The sequence below is a fragment of the Oncorhynchus masou genome, chromosome 31 (assembly GCF_036934945.1).
Source record: "Oncorhynchus masou masou isolate Uvic2021 chromosome 31, UVic_Omas_1.1, whole genome shotgun sequence".
Classification (NCBI taxonomy): Eukaryota; Metazoa; Chordata; class Actinopteri; order Salmoniformes; family Salmonidae; genus Oncorhynchus; species Oncorhynchus masou.
The window spans coordinates 76,683,773-76,703,358 of NC_088242.1; the positions used below are offsets into that span (position 1 = coordinate 76,683,773).

The window sequence follows — 19,586 nt, forward strand, 5'->3', positions numbered from 1 at the left end:
ATAATTTTGTATATATAGTGTATGTAGTATATATTTTATGTTTTCCCACTGCAACCGCCAACAACAGGAAGACTCAGGAGCCCGGTCTGAATGAGTGTCGACAGCCTGCTGCTTGCAGATTTCAAAATACAATTGTAGGAAAAACATATAGTTTGGAAAACAAATGCATACTGTTGAAAAGAGAATAATCTGTCTGTAGAACCAATTTGTAGTTAACAGCGGCACTGCTTTTCAAAGTAGCTCATCTTAAGATAGGCTATTGCCACGACGAGCGCATCGGCCATCACCGTCAGTAGCCTATAGCACTATTTGCACAGGATTAATTTTACTGGGGGAGATAGGATTATGTAATTATGTACATGAGCACAAATAACCACATCCGTAATTTAAGTCCCGACCGAATCTGCCATGTCTATCATTTTTACATAGCAGAAGAGTAATAATTCCAGGCAAAAAAAACTGTTTTTTGACTAACCCCAAGGTCCTCTGATAATACTTGTCCTGTGCGAATCGACATCCCTGTGTTTTGAGAGAAATGTCTGAGCTTGACAAGTGTTGCTCACGGTTTGAGCATGAAAACAATAACTGATTAGATAAATTGATGCTTAAAATGAAGTGCTGCACATAAACTATATGTGAAGGGCCTACATGTACAGTGCACTCGGAAGGTATTCAGACCCCTTGACTTTATCCACATTTTGTTATGTTAAAGCCTTATTCTAAAATGGATTAAATCACTTTTCCCTCATCAATCTACACACAATACGCCATAATGACAAAGCGAAAACAGGTTTTTAGAAATGTTGGCAAATTTATAAAAACACAACAGAAATAACTTATTTGCATAAGTATTCAGACCACTTCCTATAAGACTTGAAATTGAGCTCTGGTGCATGCTATTTCCATTAAATCATCCTTGAGCTGTTTCTGCATCTTGAGTGGAGTCCACTTGTGGTAAATTCAATTGATTGGACATGATTTGGAAAGGTACACAACTGTCTATATAAAGTCCCACAGTTGACAGTGCATGTCAGAGCAAAAACAAAGTCATGATGTTGAAGGAATTGTCTGTAGAGGTCCCCGACAGGATTGTGTCAGTTCACCTTCCAACAGGACAACAGAAGAATGAGAAAAAAACTCCCCAAATACAGGTGTTTCAAGCATCATTGTAGCATCATACCCAAGAAGACTTAAGGCTGTAATTGCTGCCAAAGGTGATTCAACAAAATACTGAGTAAAGGTTCTGAATACTGTTGACTTTGCGGCTGAGCCGTTGTTGCTCCAAGACGTTTCCACTTCACAATAACAGTTGACCGGGGCAGCACTAAGAGGGCAGAAAAAAAGTTTGAACACACCTACTCATTCAAGGGTTTTTCTTTATTTTCACAATTTTCTACATTTTAGAATAATAGTGAAGACATCAAAATGATGAAATAACACATAGAATCATGTACAACCAAAAAACGTGTTAAACAAATCAAAATATACAGTTGGAAGTTTACATACACCTTAGACAAATACATTTAAACTCAGTTTATCACAATTCCTGACATTTAATCCTAGTAAAACTTCCCTGTCTTAGGTCAGTTAGGATCACTACTTTATTTTAAGAATGTGAAATGTCAGAATAATAGTAGAGAGAATTATTTATTTCAGCTTTTATTTCTTTCATCACATTCCCAGTGGGTCAGCAGTTTACATACACTCACTTAGTATTTGATACCATTGCCTTTAAATTGTTTAACTTCGGTCATATATTTTGGGCAGCCTTCCACAAGCTACCCACAATAAGTTGGGTGAATTTTGGCCCATTCCTCCTGACAGAGCTGGTATTCTTGGGGTCATTGTCCAATTGGAGAACCCATTTGAGACCAAGCTTTAACTTCCTGACTGATGTCTTGAGATATTCCTTCAGTATATCCACATACTATTCCATTCCTCCTGCAGAAAAGCACCCCCACAACATGATGCTGCCACCACAATGCTTCACGTTTGGGATGGCGTTCTTCGGCTTGCAAACCTCCCCCTTTTTCCTTGCAACATAACAATGGCAATCATGGCCAAACAGTTATATTTTTGTTTCATCAGACCAGAGGACATTTCTCCAAAAAGTATGATCTTTATCCCCATGTGCAGTTGCAAAACATAGTTTGGAGCAGTGACTTCTTCCTTGCTGAACTGCCTTTCAGGTTATGTCGATATTGAACGCGTTTTACTGTAGATATAGATACTTTTGTACCTGTTTCCTCCAGCATCTTCACAAGGTCCTTTGCTGTTGTTCTGGGATTGATTTGCGCTTTTCGCACCAAAGTACGTTCATCTCTAGGAGACAACACATCTCCTTCCTGAGCGATATGACGGCTGTTTGGTCCCATGGTGTTTATACTGGCATACTCTTGTTTGTACAGATGAACGTGGTATTTTCAGGCATTTGGAAATTGCTCCCAAGGATGAACCAGACTTGTGGAGGTCTACAATATTTTTTCTGAGGTCTTGGCTGATTTTACCATGATGTCAAGCAAAGAGTCACTGAGATTTAAGGACGTCCTTGAAATACATCCACAGATACTCCAATTGACTCAAATTATGTCAACTAGCCTATCAGAAGCTTCTAAAGCCATGACATTTTCTGCAATTGTCAAGGCTGTTTAAAGGCACAGTCAACTTAGTGTAAACTTCTGACCTACTGGAATTGTGATACAGTGAATTATAGGTGAAATTATCGGTCTGTAAACAATTGTTGGAAAAATTACTTGTGTCATGCACAAAGTAGATGTCCTAACCGACTTGCCAAAACTATAGCGTGTTAACAAGACAATTTGTGGAGTGGTTGAAAAACAAGTTAATGACTCCAACCTAAGTGTATGTAAACCATCGACTTCAACTGTGTTTTAGATTTTAGATTGACAGCTTTGCACACTCTTGGCATTCTCTCATCCAGCATCACCTGGAAAGCTTTTTCAACAGTCTTGAAGGAGTTCCCACATATCCTGATAACTTGTTGGCTGTTTTTCCTTTAGTTTTTTTTGGAACCAAAACTCTCACATTTGGGCTGATCAGACCAAAGGACAGATTTCCACGGTTATAATGTCCATTGCTCATGTTTCTTGGTCCAAGAAAGTTTCTTCTTAATATTGGTGTCCTTTAGTAGTATTTTCTTTTCAGCAATTTGACCATGAAGGCCTGATTCATGCATTCTCCTCTGAACAGTTGATTTTGAGATGTGTCTGTTTCTTGAACTCTGTGAAGCATTTATTTGGGCTGAAATTTCTGAGGTTCAGAACTCACCCTCTACAGCAGAAGTATCTCTGGGTATTCCTTTCCTGTGGCAGTTCTCATGAGAGCCATTTTCATCATAGTACTTGTCACAGGCCGGCTCATAGCCTGTGGCATAAATGAGGAGACGTGAACAACAGGTATAGGCCAATTAAAAAATGTTCTTTATTGTAAACAAAACTATTACATTTAAACTAAGAAAAAGGAATGATGTGTGGAAGTATCATAGTGTAAGGTGTATGTAAAGTGTATGGATGTGTGAATCTGTGTGTGTGAATGACTGAGTGAAAACTATGCAAAACTACAAAAGAACAAACAAAACAGGTTCATACCTGGAGGAGCAGAGAGAGAGAGAGGTGATTAGTGACAGTTTAAATACTCTGATCCCAGATGACTCTAATCACTAACGACCCTCCTCTGCCTGCAGGAGGAACCACCCTTGCAATGCAGAGAAGGAGCCGTGATACACTTGATGGTATTTGCAACTGCACTTCAAGAAATGTTAAAAGTTCTTGAAATGTCTTAAATTAATGATGGACTTTCATTTCTCGTTGCTTATTTAAGCTGTTCTTGCCATAATATGGACTTGGTATTTTACCAAATAGGGCTATCTTCAGTTTACCACCCCTACCTTGTCACAACACAACTGATTGGCTCAAACTTCTTTGGGCTAGGCGTGTCTCAAGCGACCCACCTCGACAAACTTTCATACATCATTTAAAAGATAAACTTCTTGTTAATCCAGCCGCGTTGTCAGATTTCAAAAAGGCTTTACGGCAAAAGCACACTATGCGATTATCTGAGGACAGCGCCCCACATACAAAAGCATTAAAAACATTTTCCAACCAAACAGATTCCAACCTATTCATCCCAAGATGGCATAGTAGTCAGACGTCCTTTGTCCTCGTCTTGTCGTGTCCCGTATATATATATATATATATATATATATATTTACACCTTTCATCGCATATCTTTTATATATTTTTATTTTCCAAAAACTCAACTTCAAAACACTCTCCTGCAACCTGCCTCACCAATAAATAAAAAAATGTATTTACCTCAAATCTGAAATCCAGAATAGAAGCTAGCCAGAAGATAGCCAGAAGATAGCCAGAAGATAGCCAGAAGCTAGCCAGTTTACTGGAACATACCGTACCTATTTTTCTCTCCATATCCACGGATTTCAACCGCAAACTCTGGACATTTACACCTGGATCTCGCAGCTAGCGAGCTGCTATCCGTGTCACTATTGGCTTACGTCGATCCCGGAGCAAACATCAATTATTCCGGAGCTAGCCAGCTGAAGAGTTTCATCAGCCACTCCTGGGCTACAATCACCTATCCAGACTCGTTTTACTGCCAATGCGGAGCCCCACCGGGCCTTCAAGACTGGACTACCGACGTTATCTGCCCGAGGGAGTTATCCAACTGGCCACTCCGTCGCGACATTACCTGAACGCCCATCTGCGGCCCGCTAATCTTTAGCTGTCTATCCGGCTGCTATCTGAATAGATCTATCGGCCAATTTTTCTTGGGTCAATTTAACTATATCTATTTTGCCAATTGGATTGATCCCCTCTACCAAATCAAATCAAATTTATTTATATAGCCCTTCGTACATCAGCTGATATCTCAAAGTGCTGTACAGAAACCCAGCCTAAAACCCCAAACAGCAAGCAAATACAGGTGTAGAAGCACGGTGGCTAGGAAAAACTCCCTAGAAAGGCCAAAACCTAGGAAGAAACCTAGAGAGGAACCAGGCTATGTGGGGTGTCCAGTCCTCCTCTGGCTGTGCCAGGTGAAGATTATAACAGAACATGGCAAAGATGTTAAAATGTTCATAAATGACCAGCATGGTCGAATAATAATAAGGCAAAACAGTTGAAACTGGAGCAGCAGCACGGCCAGGTGGACTGGGGACAGCAAGGAGTCATCATGTCAGGTCGTCCTGAGGCATGGTCCTAGGGCTCAGGTCCCCCGAGAGAGAGAAAGAAAGAGACAAAGAGAGAATTAGAGGGCATACTTAAATTCACACAGGACACCGGATAAGACAGGAGAAGTACTCCAGATTTAACAAACTGACCCTAGCCTCCCGCCACATAAACTACTGCAGCATAAATACTGGAGGCTGAGACAGGAGGGGTCAGGAGACACTGTGGCCCCATCTGAGGACACCCCCGGACAGGGCCAAACAGGAAGGATATAACCCCACCCACTTTGCCAAAGCATAGCCCCCCACACCACTAGAGGGATATCTTCAACCACCAACTTACCATCCTGACACAAGGCCGAGTATAGCCCACAATGATCTCTGCCATGGGGGCGCCAACCCAGGTCTGCCAACCGAGGCAGACCATTCCATAAAAATGTAACTCTATAGGGGAAAGCCCTGCCTCCAGCTGTTTGCTTAGAAATTCTAGGGAAAATTAGGAGGTCCGTGTCTTGTGACCATAGCATACGTGTAGGTATGTACGGCAGGACCAAATCAGAAAGATAGGTCGGAGCAAGCTTATGTAATGCTTTGTAGGTTAGCAGTAAAACCTTGAAATCAGCCCTTGCCTTGACAGGAAGCCAGTGTAGGGGGGCTAGCACCGGAGTAATATGCTGAATTTTTTGGTTCTAGTCAGGATTCTAGGAGCCGTATTTAGCACTAAATTAAGTTTATTTTGTGCTTTACCCGGGTAGCCGTAAAGTAGAGCATTACAGAAAGTTACTGATTTTTGCAATGTTACGTAGATGAAAAAAGCTGTCCTTGAAACAGTCTTGATATATTCGTCAAAAGAGAGATCAGGGTCCAGAGTAACGCCGAGGTCCTTCACAGTTTTATTTGAGACGACTGTACAACCATTAAGATTAATTGTCAGATTCAACAGATGATCTCTTTGTTCCTTGGGACCCTAGAACAAGCATCTCTGTTTTGTCCAAGTTTAAAAGTAGAATGTTTGCAGCCATCCACTTCCTTATGTCTGAAGCACAGGCTTCTAGCGAGGGCAATTTTGGGTCTTCACCATGTTTCATTGAAATGTACATCTGTGTGTCATCCGCATAGCAGTGAAAGTTAACATTATGGGGTAACCACACGGATCCCCACTAATCTACCAACGGAAATGCACGAGGTGGCTAAAAACAGACCTCCATCCTATGCTAGCTTGCTACCGATGGCCCGGCTAGCTGTCTGAATTGCCGTTACCCCAACCAACCTCACTGCTTACTGGACCCTTATGATCACTCGACTGAGCATGACTCTCCTTAATGTCAATATGCCTTGTCCATTGCTGTTCTGGTTAGTGTTTATTGGCTTTTTTCACAGTAGAGCCTCTCGCCCTGCTCACTATACCTTATCCAACCTTTCAGTTCCACCACCCACACATGCGATGACATCACCTGGTTTCAATGATGTTTCTAGAGACAATATCTCTCTCATCATCACTCAATACCTAGGTATACCTCCACTGTATTCACATCCGACCATACCTTTGTTTGTACATTATACATTGAAACCTTTTTTTCGCCCCCAGAAACCGCCTTTTACTCTTTGTTCCAGACATTCTAGACAATCAATTCTCATAGCTTTTAGCCATACCCCTATCCTACTCCTCCTCGGTTCCTCTGGTGATGTAGAGGTTAATCCAGGCCCTGCAGTGCCTAGCTCCACTCCTATTCCCCAGGCGCTCTCTTTTGATGACTTCTGTAGCCATAATAGCCATGGTTTCATTCATGTTAACATTTGAAGCCTCCTCCCTAAGTTTGTTTTATTCACTGCTTTAGCACACTCTGCCAACCCATATGTTCTAGCCGTGTCTGAATCCTGGCTTAGGAAGACTACCAAAAATTCTAAAATGTACATCCCTAACTAAGATAGGAAAGACTGTCACCACCGATAAATCCACTATAATTGATTCAAGAAGCATTTTTCTACGGCTGGCCATGCTTTCCACCTGGCTACCCCTACCCCGGTCAACAGAACTGCACCCCCTACAGCAACTCGCCCAAGCCTTCCCCATTTCTCCTTCTCCCAAATCCAGTCAGCTGATGTTCTGACAGAGCTGCAAAATCTGCACCCCTACAAATCAGCCGGCTAGACAATCTGAACACTTTCTTTCTAAATTTATCTCCCGAAATTGTTGCCACCCCTATTATTAGCCTGTTCAACCTCTCTTTCGTGTCATCTGAGATTCCCAAAGATTGGAAAGCAGCTGTGGTCATCCCCCTCTTCAAAGGGGGAGACACTCTAGACCCAAACTGCCACAGACCTATATCTATCCTACCCTGCCTTTCTAAGGTCTTAGAAAGCCAAGTCAACAAACAGTTTACCGACCATTTCGAATCCCACCATACCTTCTCCACAATTCAGAGCTGGTCATGGGTGCACCTCAGCCACGCTCAAGGTCCTAAACGATATCTTAACCGCCATCGATAAGAAACAATATTGTGCAGCCATATTCATTGACCTGGCCAAGGCTTGCGACTCTGTCAATCACCACATCCTCATCGGCAGACTCGACAGCCTTGGTTTCTCAAATTATTGCCTCGCCTGGTTCACCAACTACTTCTCTGATAGAGTTCAGTGTGTCAAATCGGAGGGTCTGTTGTCCGGGCCTCTGTCAGTCTCTATGGGGGTGCCACAGGGTTCAATTCTTGGACCGACTCTCTTCTCTGTATACATCAATGATGTCGCTCTTGCTGCTGATGAGTCTCTGATCCACCTTTACGCAGAAGACGCCATTCTGTATACTTCTGGCCCTTCTTTGGACACTGTGTTATCAACCCTTCATGTGAGCTTCAATGCCATACAACTCTCCTTCTGTGGCCTCCAATTGATCTTAAATACAAGTAAAGCTAAATGCATGCTCTTCAACCGATCGCTGCCTGCACCTGCCTGCCTGTCCAGCATCACTACTCTGGACAACTCTGACTTAGAATATGTGGACAACTACAAATACCTCGGTGTCTGGTTAGACTGTAAACTCTCCTTCCAGACTCACATCAAACATCTTCTCTTCCTATTTCTCAAGAAAGCATCCTTCACTCATGCTGCCAAACATACCCTTGTAAAACTGACCATCCTACCAATCCTCGACTACGATGATGTCATTTACAAAATTGCCTCCAATACCCTACTCAATAAATTGGATGCAGTCTATCACAGTGCCATCCGTTTTGTCACCAAAGCCCCATATACTACACACCACTGTGACCTGTACGCTCTCGTTGCATGGCCGTTGCTTCATACTCGTCGCCAAACCCACTGGCTCCAGGTCATCTACCAGAACCTGCTAGGTAAAGTCCCCCCTTATGTCAGCTCGCTGGTCACCATAGCAGCACACACCTGTAGCACGCGCTCCAGCAGGTATATCTCTCTGGTCACCCCCAAAACCAATTCTTCCTTTGGCTGCCTCTCCTTCCAGTTCTCTGCTGCCAATGATTGGAACGAACTACAAAAATCTCTGAAACTGGAAACACTTATCTCCCTCACTTGCTTTAAGCACCAGCTGTCAGTGCAGCTCACAGATTACTCCACCTGTACATAGCCCATCTGTAATTTAGCCCAAACAACTACATCTTTCCTGACTGTATTTATTTATTTATTTACTTTGCTCCTTTGCACCCCATTATTTCTATCTCTACTTTGCAAATTCTTCTACTGCAAATCAACCATTCCAGTGTTTTACTTGCTATATTGTATTTACTTCGCCACCATGGCCTTTTTTTCCTTTACCTCCCTTATCTCACCTCTCTTGCTCACATTGTATATTTACTTATTTTTCTACTCTATTATTGACTGTATGTTTGTTTTACTCCATGTGTAACTCTGTGTTGTTGTTGTATGTGTCAAACTGCTTTGCTTTATCTTGGCCAGGTCGCAATTGTAAATGAGAACTTGTTCTCAACTTGCCTACCTGGTTTACTTGTTATGGCTGCAATCCCCCTATCGGGATAAGTGTCATCGACAACCGCTGAACAGCATAGATATTACTACAAATATTTATATTCATGAAATCACAAGTGCAATATAGGAAAACACAGCTTAGCCTTTTGTTAATCCACCTGTTGTGTCAGATTTTGAAATTATGCTTTCAAGCGAAAGCAATCCAAGCGTTTGTGTAAGTTTATCAATCGCTCGACAAAACATTAAGTACATTTAGCATCAGGAAGCTTGGTCATGAAAATCAGAAAAGCAATCAAATTAATCATTTACCTTTGATGATCTTCGGATGTTTTCACTCACGAGACTCCAAGTTACACAACAAAAGTTCCTTTTGTTCCATAAAGATAATTTTTATATCCAAAATACCTCAGTTTGTTTGTCGCTTTATGTTCAGAAATCCACAGGAAAGAGTGGTCACGACAACGCAGACAAAAATTCCAAATAGTTTCCATGATGTCCACAGAAACATGTCAAACGTTTTTTTATAATCAATCCTCAGGTTGTTCTTAAAATATATAATCGATAATATATCAACTGCAAATGTTCTGTTATACTCACAGACATAATTCAAACCGTTTTGGAAACTTTAGAGTGTTTTCTATGCAAAACTAATAATAATATGCATATATTAGCAACTTAGACTGAGGAGCTGGCCGTTTACAATGGGCACTTTTTCATCCTTGCTACTCAATACTACCCCTGCAGCCATAAAAAGTTAAAAATGTTTTTTTGTAAAAGTCAGAAATAGTGATAAAATAAATCTCTTACCTTTGAAGATCTTCATCTGGTTGCAATCACAGGGGTCCCTGTTACATCCCCAAAAAGTATGTTTATTTTGCGCGCTCTTTCAATAATCCACCGGTTTCCTCTCATTCAAAATGCATACAAAATTAATCCCAAACATTTACCAATAAACTTCGTCCAAACATGTCAAACAACATTCCTAATCAATCCTCAGGTACCCTATTATGAAAATTAACTATACAATTTAAGACTGAAAATAGTATATTCAATACCGTAGATAAATAACCAAGTGCGCGCCCTCACTGGAGCGCATCACAATCATTTTCCAACCAAGCAGAAGCATCACGAAAGTCAGAAATAGCCATAAAATATATTGCTTTCCTTTGAAGATCTTCATATTTTTGCAATCCCAAATATCCCAGTTACACAATAAATGGTCGTTTTGTTCAATAAAGTCCTTCTTTATATCTCTAAAATGTATTTGGCACATTTGATTCAGAAAAACACCTGTTCCAACTCGCCCAACATGCCTATAAAGGAATCTAAAAAGTAACCTGTAAACTTGGTCCAAACATTTCAAACACCATTTCTAATCCAACCTCAGGTATCCTAATATGTAAATAATCAATCAAATTTAAGACGGAATAAACTGTTTCCAATACCGGGAAAAAAACAACGGGGGGCTCGCATTCATTCATGCTCACCAAAATACTAGAGTCAACCTCTGTGACACTTAGAAAGAATACGACTACTTCTTCATTTAAAAAAACAAAAAACGTTGAACAATTTTTAAAGACTGTTGACGTCTAGTGGAAGCCATAGGAACTGCAATCTTGGACCGAATAATTTGGCTTTCCCATAGAAAAGCATTGGAAAGTCGAATGACCTCAAAAAATAATTTTCCTGGTTGGATTGTCCTCGGGATTTCGCCTGCCAAATCAGTTCTGTTATACTCCCAGACATTATTTTAACAGTTTTAGAAACATTAGAGTGTTTTCTATCCAATACTACTATGCATATCCTAGCTTCTGGGCCTGAGTAACAGGCAGTTTACTTTGGGCACCTCAGTCATCCAACCTTCCGAATACTGAAGGAATGAAATTCCATAAATTAACTTTTAACAAGGCACACCTGTTAATTGAAATGTATTCCAGGTTACTGCCTCATGAAGCTGGTTGAGAGAATGCCAAGTGTACAAAGCTGTCATCAAGGCAAAGGCTGACTACTTTGAAGAATCTCAAATATGAAACATATTTTGATTTGTTTGACACTTTTTTTAGTTACGACATGATTCCATATGTGTTACTTCATAATTGTGATGTCTTAGTTACTAGTCTACGATGTAGAAAATCCCTGGAATGAGTAGATGTCCAAACTTTTGAGTGGTACAGTATATGTATGGTATAAGTGAATTAAAATGGGGTGACTATGTACAAAAAGCTCTGTAATATCTAAACGGTTCACCCAATATGCATTGAAATACCGTCAAATTAAAGCCGACAGTCTGAACTTTAACCTCATAGTCATTGTGTCATTTCATTGCTGGAGTATGGAGTCAAAACAACCAAAACTGTATGACTGACCAAGTACTTTTAGAACTGACTGTATATATGCCATTTATCAGACGCTTTTACCCAAAGGTACTTACTAAAGTGAGTTCCTACATTTATATATGGGTGGCCCCAGCAGGAATTGAACCTATGATCCAGGCATTGCTAGCTCCATAGTCTACGAACTGAGCCACACAGGACCACATACTGTAGGTAATGTATAAACTATACAATATGTTGTTTTAATGCCACCCCTCCCTTTGTGTGTTCAAAGGAGATCCTTGGCCTTGGACAGATCCAGCCCCACAGATCAAAGAGAGCCCTGTTCGCCCCCCGCATGCATGTCAGTGAGAACATGGAGCCCCCATTCCCGAAAGTCATTGGCACGGTAAGCCTCACCTGTCCGTCCCACCTCGGACACCTTCTGATACACTAATAGATGGATTGTGGTGGGTTTACCACCATATTTAGTGTTATTCACAATCAAGCAATGTGGATATCCATATTCCTGTGAAAACATGCCTCTCCACTGTGAATAGTGGCCGGGGAATTTAATGCAGGGAAACTCAAATCCATTCTACCTAATCTCTACCAGCATGTTAAATGTGTAACCAGAGGAAAACAAAAACAGAGACGCGTACAAAGCTCTCCCTCACCCTCCATTTGGCAATTCTGACTGTTATTCTGTCTTCCTGATTCCTGCTTACAAGATAAACTAAAGCAGGAAGCACCAGTGACTCGGTCAATAAGAAAGTGGTCAGATGAAGCAGATGCTAAGCAACAGGACTGTTTTTCTAGCACAGACTGGAATATGTTCCGGGATTCTTCCGATGGCATTGAGGAGTACACCACATCAGTCACTGGCTTCATCAATAAGTGCATGGATGATGTCGTCCCCACAGTGACATTACGTACATACCCCAACCAGAAGCCATGGATAACAGGCAACATCTGCACTGAGCTAAAGTATAGAGCTGCCGCTTTCAAGGAGCGGGACTCTAACCTGGAAGCTTATGAGAAATCCCGCTCTACCCTCCGACGAACCATCAAACAGGCTAAGCGTCAATACAGGAATAAGATTGAATCGTACTACACTGGCTCTGACTCTCGGTGGATGTGGCAGGGCTTGAAAACTATTGCAGACTACAAAGGGAAGCACGGCCACGAGCTTCCCAGTGACACGAACCTACCAGACGAGCTAAATTACTTCTATGCTTGCTTCGAGGCAAGCAACACTGAAGCATGCATGAGAGCACCAGTTGTTTTGGACGACTGTGTTCTCACGCTCTCCATAGCCGATGTGAGTAAGACCTTTAAACAGGTCAACATTCACAAGGCCACAGGGCCAGATGGATTACCAGGATGTGTTCTCCGAGCATGCGCTGACCAACTGGCAAGTGTCTTCACTGACATTTTTAACCTCTCCCTGACTGAGTCTGTAATACCAACATGTTTCAAGCAGACCACCATAGTCCCTGTGCCCAAGAACACTAAGGTAACCTCCCTAAAGGACTACTGACCCGTAACACTCATGTCTGTTGCCAATAAGTGCTTTGAAAGGCTGGTCATGGCTCACATCAACACCAATATCCCAGAAAAAAAGCATGGTTGGTTAAGGGCTTGTAAGTAAGCATTTCACTACGCATGTGACAAATACAATTTGATTTGATTTGAATAACAAGAATAATTAGCATTTAAGCAGAATAAACAATTACCCCTCACAAATAAAACTGTGTGTTTGAATTGGATATTTTAGTCCTATTTTTCTTTCTCAAAACTACCCAATCCGTTTTGGATGACAGTCAAAACAAATATATGACTCGATGAATTTAACTTGATGTATTCCTTTTTATTAAAAAGGCTAGATCCTTGACATCCTTCTCTGGTTATGTTACCAAGGGTTGATAAAAAACAACATTTAGTCAGTACCATGCTCAAGTGCTTTGATTGATTTTTCGGAATACATTGGTGGCTAGGTCATTTGATCAGAGTTGTTTGGCGTTAATGTGTGTACAAGTAATTCAGCTTAGATGAGATAGATGGAGGGCCCATTTTACTGCTGTTCCATTTAGGAACTCAGACGTACAGGTTCAAGCCTACAGACCATCTGTAAAAACAGGAATAGATGTAATATGTTTATGTGGAACAGCTATTGGACTTTTACAGAGGTTATATCTTCCATAATTGAGTCCTCACAGCCTCATTTTCAGAAGGAACAGTAAGACATGAAGCTATGTATTTTCAGGACAGTGTGTGTGTGTGTGTGTGTGTGTGTGTGTGTGTGTGTGTGTGTGTGTGTGTGTGTGTGTGTGTGTGTGTGTGTGTGTGTGTGTGTGTGTGTGTGTGTGTGTGTGTGTGTGTGTGTGTGTGTGTCTGCGACCGAGAGAGAGAGCTTTGCAGATGAGACTAAAGAATCAACCACTTCTCAGAATACCCAGAAAGAGAGTCTGAAAATGAAACCTTAAAAGAGAGACATCACAAAGCTGAGCCCTGCACATAATAGACAATTGCAGACTGAAGAGTTCTTCTGAAGCTAAGTTCTCTCTATTCCCCCTCTGTCCTGTGGTATCTGGGGAACTTTGGGTCCTTGAGGGGTCTGTGGAGGATTCATAGTATAGCCTCCCCCCCTGTGGCTCTCAGTGGTGGGTAAGCACCAAGGCAAAGTGTCATGCCTCCAATGTAAGAGAAAGAGACAGGGAGCGTGAGGGAGATCTACAGTCAGCAGATTCGTTTGGCTTACAGGAGTTCTATAGGTGTTATGGACAAACTGTTAAATTAGTTGAAAAGAAAACATACAGCTTGTAATTGTTTTCTTCATACACTGTGATTTTCTGGATTTTTGTTTTAGATTCCGTCTCTCACAGTTGAAGTGTACCTATGATAACAATTACAGACCTCTACATGCTTTGTATGTAGAAAAACCTGCAAAATCAGCAGTGTATCAAATACTTGTTCTCCCCACTGTATGTGGCAGGGTCTATAGACAATCACGAAATACAAAGGGAAAACCAGGCACATCGCAGATACCGTTGTCTTGATTCCGGACAGCTGAACAGCTTCTTCACACGCTTTGAGGATAACACAGTGCCACCGATGCGGCCCACTACCAAGGACTGTGGGCTCTGCTTCTCCGTGGCTGATGTGTGTAAGACATTTGAAGCGTGTTAACCCTCGTATGGCTGCCAGCCCAGACGGTATCCCTAGTCTCGTCCTCAGAGTATGCGCAGACCATTTGGCTGGTGTGTTTACGGACATATTCAATCTCTCCGTATCCCAGTCTGCTGTCCCCACTTGCTTCAAGAACTCCAAAATTTCAAAGTTAACTGAACTAAATTTCTATCGCCACGTAGCACTCACTTCTGTCATCATGAAGTGATATTGAGAGACTAGTTAAGGATCACATCACCTCTACCTTACCTAACACTGTAGACACACTTTAATTTGCTTACCGCTCCAATATATCTACAGACGATGCAATCGCCATCGCACTGCCTTATCGCATCTGGACAAGAGGAATACCTACTGATGAAGTCAGAAGTTTACATACACTTAGGTTGCAGTCATTAAAACCTGTTTTTCAACCACTCCACTAATTTCTTCTTAACAAACTATAGTTTTGGCAATTCGGTTAGGACATCTACTTTGTGCATGACACAAGTATTTTTCCAACAATTGTTTACAGACAGATTATTTCACTTATAACTCACTGTATCACAATTCCAGTCGGTCAGAAGTTTACATACACTAAGTTGACTGTGCCTTTAAACTGCAGAAAATGATGTCATGGCTTTAGAAGCTTCTAGTAGGCAAATTGACATAATTTGAGTCAATTGTAGGTGTACCTGTGGATGTATTTCAAAGCTTACCTTGAAACTCAGTGACTTTTTGCTTGACATCATGGGAAAATCAAAAGAAATCATCCAAGACCTCAGAAAAAGAATTGTAGACCTCCACAAGTCTGGTTCATCCTTGGGAGCAATTTCCAAATGCCTGAATGTACCACGTTCATCAGTACAAACAAGAGTATGCCAGTATAAACACCATGCGACCACACAGTCATCATACCGCTCAGGAAGGAGACACGTTCTGTCTCCTAGAGATGAACGTGCTTTGGTGCAAAAGTGCAAATCAATCCCAGAACAACAGCAAAGGACCTTGTGAAGATGCTGGAGGAAACAGGTACAAAAGTACCTATATCCACAGTAAAAACAAGTCCTATATCGATATAACCTGAAAGTCCGCTCAGCAAAGAAGAAGCCACTGCTCCAAAACCACCATAAAAAATGCCAGACTACGGTTTGCAACTGCACATGGGGACAATGATTGTATTTTTTGGAGAAATGTCCTCTGGTCTGATGAAACAAAATTGAACTGTTTGGCCATAATGACCATCGTTGTGTTTGGAGGAAAAATGGGTAGGCTTGCAAGCCGAAGAACACCATCCCAACCGTGAATTACGGGGGTGGCATCATCATGTTGTTGGGGTGTCAGCATCATGTTGTGGGGGTGCTTTTCTGCAGGAGGGACTGGTACACTTCACAAAATAGATGGCATCATGAGGAAGGGAAAGTACGTGAATTGTTTGAAGCAACATCTCAAGGCATCAGTCAGGAAGTTAAAGCTTGGTCGCAAATGGGTCTTCCAAATGGTCAATGACCCCAAGCATACGTCCAAAGTTGTGGAAAAATAGCTTAAGGACAACAAAGTCAAGGTATTTAAGTGGCCATCACAAAGCCCTGACCTCAATCCTATTGAAAATGTGTGGGCAGAACTGAAAAAGCGTGTGTGAGCAAGGAAGCCTACAAACCTGACTCAGTTACACCAGCTTTGCCAGGAGTAATGGACCAAAATTCACCCAACTTATTGTGGGAAGCTTGTGGAAGGATACCCAAAATGTTTGACCCAAGTTAAACAATTTCAAGGCAATGCTACCGAATACTAATTGAGTGTATGTGAACTTCTGACCCACTGAGAATGTGATGAAAGAAAGAAGAGCTGAAATAAATAATTCTCTCTACTATTATTCTGACATTTCACATTCTTAAAATAAAGTGGTGATCCTAACTGACCCAAGACAGGGGATTTTTACTAGGTTTAAATGTCAGGAATTGTGAAAAACTGAGTTTAAATGTAGTTGGCTCAGGTGTGTGTAAACTTCTGACTTCAGCTGTATATTAGAATGCTGTTCATTCACTATAGCTCAGCATTCAACACCATAGTATCCTCCAAGCTCGGGGCCCTGGATCTGAACCCCACCGTGTACAACTGAGTCCTGGATTTCCTGATTTGCCACCCCCAGGTGGGGAAGGTAGGAAACAACACCTCTCCCTCTGTGGTGCCAAGAAAATAACCTCTCACTCAATGTAGACAAAACAAAGGAGCTGATCGTGGACTTCAGGAAACAGCAGAGGGAGCACGTCCCTATTCACATCGACGGGACCGCAATGGAGCAGGTGGAAAGCTTCAAGTTCCTCGGCGTACACATCACTGGCAAACTGAAATGGTCCACCCACTCAGACAGTGTGGAGAAAAAGGTGCAACAGCACCTCTTCAACCTCAGGAGGCTGAAGAAATTTGGTTTGGCACATAAATCCCTAACAGACTTTTACAGATGCACAATTGAGAGCATCCTGTCAGGCTGTATCACGGCCTGGTACGGCAACTGCACCGCCCGCAACCGCAGGGCTCTCCAGAGGGTGATGCGGTCTGCCCAATGCATCACCGGGGGCAAACTACCTGCCCTCCAGGACACCTAAAGCACCCGATGTCACAAGAAGGCCAAGCAGATCATTAAGGACAACAATCACCCAAGTCTCTGCCTGTTCACCCCACTATCATCCAGAAGGCAGGCAGATGCATCAAATCTGGGACAGAGAGACTGAAAAATAGCTCTATCTCATAGCCCTGCACCTTTGAGGCTGCTGCCCCATATACATAGACTTGAATATACTGGCCACTTTAATAATGGAACATTAGTCATCTTTATATTGTTTGCATATTTTTTTACTCATCTCATATGTACAGTATATACTGTATTCTATTCTACTGTATTTTAGTCTATGCAATGCCGACATTGCTCATCCTAATATTTATATATTCCTTAATTCCATTCTTTACTTTTAGGTTGTGTGTATTGTTGTGAATTGTTAGATTTTACTGCACTGTTGGAGCTACAAAGGAAACACATGCATTTTGCAACACCCGCAATGACATCTGCTAAACATGTGTATGTATTGTATTTTATTTTATTTTATTTAGCTACCATGACAAAGACCAAAGATGGCGGGAGTATCGTTGAGGACAGTGGTGTCTCTCTATCCCCGGTGAAGGATCTTTTAAACAAACACAAATAGTTATTCAAGCAGTTGTTACAACAACAAGAAAATAGCTTCAAGTGTTTTGTCCAGATACTGGTGGACTGAACTAATAAAATAATGGATGACCTGACCAGTGAGATCCAGGACCTGAAAAACAGTTTGCAGATCTCCCAGTTTCAGCTCGATGAGTTTAAAAAGAATAATGGTAAGATGACAGCAATCTGTATGTCATTGAGAGAGGACATCAGTTTTGTGTGTGATTCCATGATAACAATGACGGTTAATTCAGACTATCTCTAGGGACAATCAAGGCGGAATAATGTGCTGTAGATGGAATTGCAGAATCTCCACATGAAACCTGGACGGAGTCTGATTGAAATGATCTCTCAGATATTTAAGATGGACCACAGGAATATTGAGGTGGAGCGCGCACACAGGACTGGAAAACCCACCACCGGCCCAGGTGACAGGCCCAGGCCAATAGTGGTCAAGTTCCTGAGGTTCAAGGACAAGGTAGCTGTTCTGGAAAGAGACAAGAACTTGAGAGGAAGGTATATCTTCCTCAACGAGGACTATCCTAAAGCTGTGCGCCAGAAGAGGAAAGAACTTATCCCAGCCGTGAAAGCTTCTAGAGCACGTGGGGACATTGCTTACATCTGCTATGACAGACTCATTGTCCACCCTCCTTACCTCCCAGAATCCTGGAAGGGATGAGAGAGCCAAGCCTATGGGTTCGTAGATTCAACCACGCAGCACACACACCAAGTGATTAATGGACTGCTAAAATGTATATTTTTTCTCTTGCTTTGTTTGCTCTTTTCCATATTATTTCTATCTCTGATAAGATACCCAGGAGAGGGCTGAACATAGCCCATATTAATATATGTAGCCTTAGAAATAAGGTTAATGAAATCAATAACTTGCTAACATCCGATAACATTCATATATAAGCCATTTGTGAGATTCACTTAGATCATTAATTTGATGATACAGCAGTAGAAGTACAAAGATACAACATCTACAGAAGAGCCAGACATGCTTATGGGTGGGTGTTGCTGTATATACTCAGAGCCATATCCCTGTATTGCTTAGAGAAGATTAGTGTTATTGAAGTGCATCTTTCATTGAATCAGATGGCTTGTTCATCACAAAACCATTTGATATTTCTAATTATTTGAATGGTTACTTCATTGGCAAAGTGGGCAAGGAAATGCCAACATCAAACAGTTAGCCATCGTATTCATGCAACAAACAATAAAATGAAAGAAAAACATTACAAGTTTCAATTTTGCGTCGGGGAGGTGGATTTTATTTTGTTATCAATCAATAATGACAAACCTCCTGGCATGACAAATTTGATGGAAATCTACTGAAGATGGTAGTTGACTTTATAGCCCCTCCTGTCTGTTATATCTTTAACTGAGCCTAGAGGAAAGTATTTGTCCTCAGGCCTGGAGGGAAGCAAAAGTAATTATGCTGCCCAAGAGTAATAAAGAGGCCTTTACTGGTTCTAAAAGCAGACCTATAAGCTTCCTGCCAGCACTTAGCATTTTTTTTGTTCTTGACCAAATACAATGCTATTTCCATGTAAACAAATGAACAACATACTTTCAGCATGCTTATAGAGGACTTGTGAGGAGTCTGTTTTTCAAACTAGACACTCTAATGTACTTGTCCTCTTGCTCAGTTGTGCACCGGGGCCTCCCACTCCTCTATCTATTCTGGTTAGAGCCAGTTTGAGCTGTTCTGTGAAGGGAGTAGTACACAGCG

The 19,586-nt window shown here is 41.6% G+C and overlaps 1 protein-coding gene across 1 annotated transcript in view; it reads left to right on the forward strand.

Annotated features, from left to right (window-relative positions):
• Positions 1 to 19,586, forward strand: part of LOC135524456 (cadherin-13-like) — a 579,537-nt gene that overhangs the window by 221,101 nt on the left and 338,850 nt on the right. Inside the window, exons 4-5 of the mRNA XM_064952007.1 lie at positions 11,774 to 11,887; positions 16,881 to 16,886. Coding sequence (XP_064808079.1) covers positions 11,774 to 11,887; positions 16,881 to 16,886 — 120 coding nt within the window. The remainder of the gene's footprint in view (positions 1 to 11,773; positions 11,888 to 16,880; positions 16,887 to 19,586) is intronic.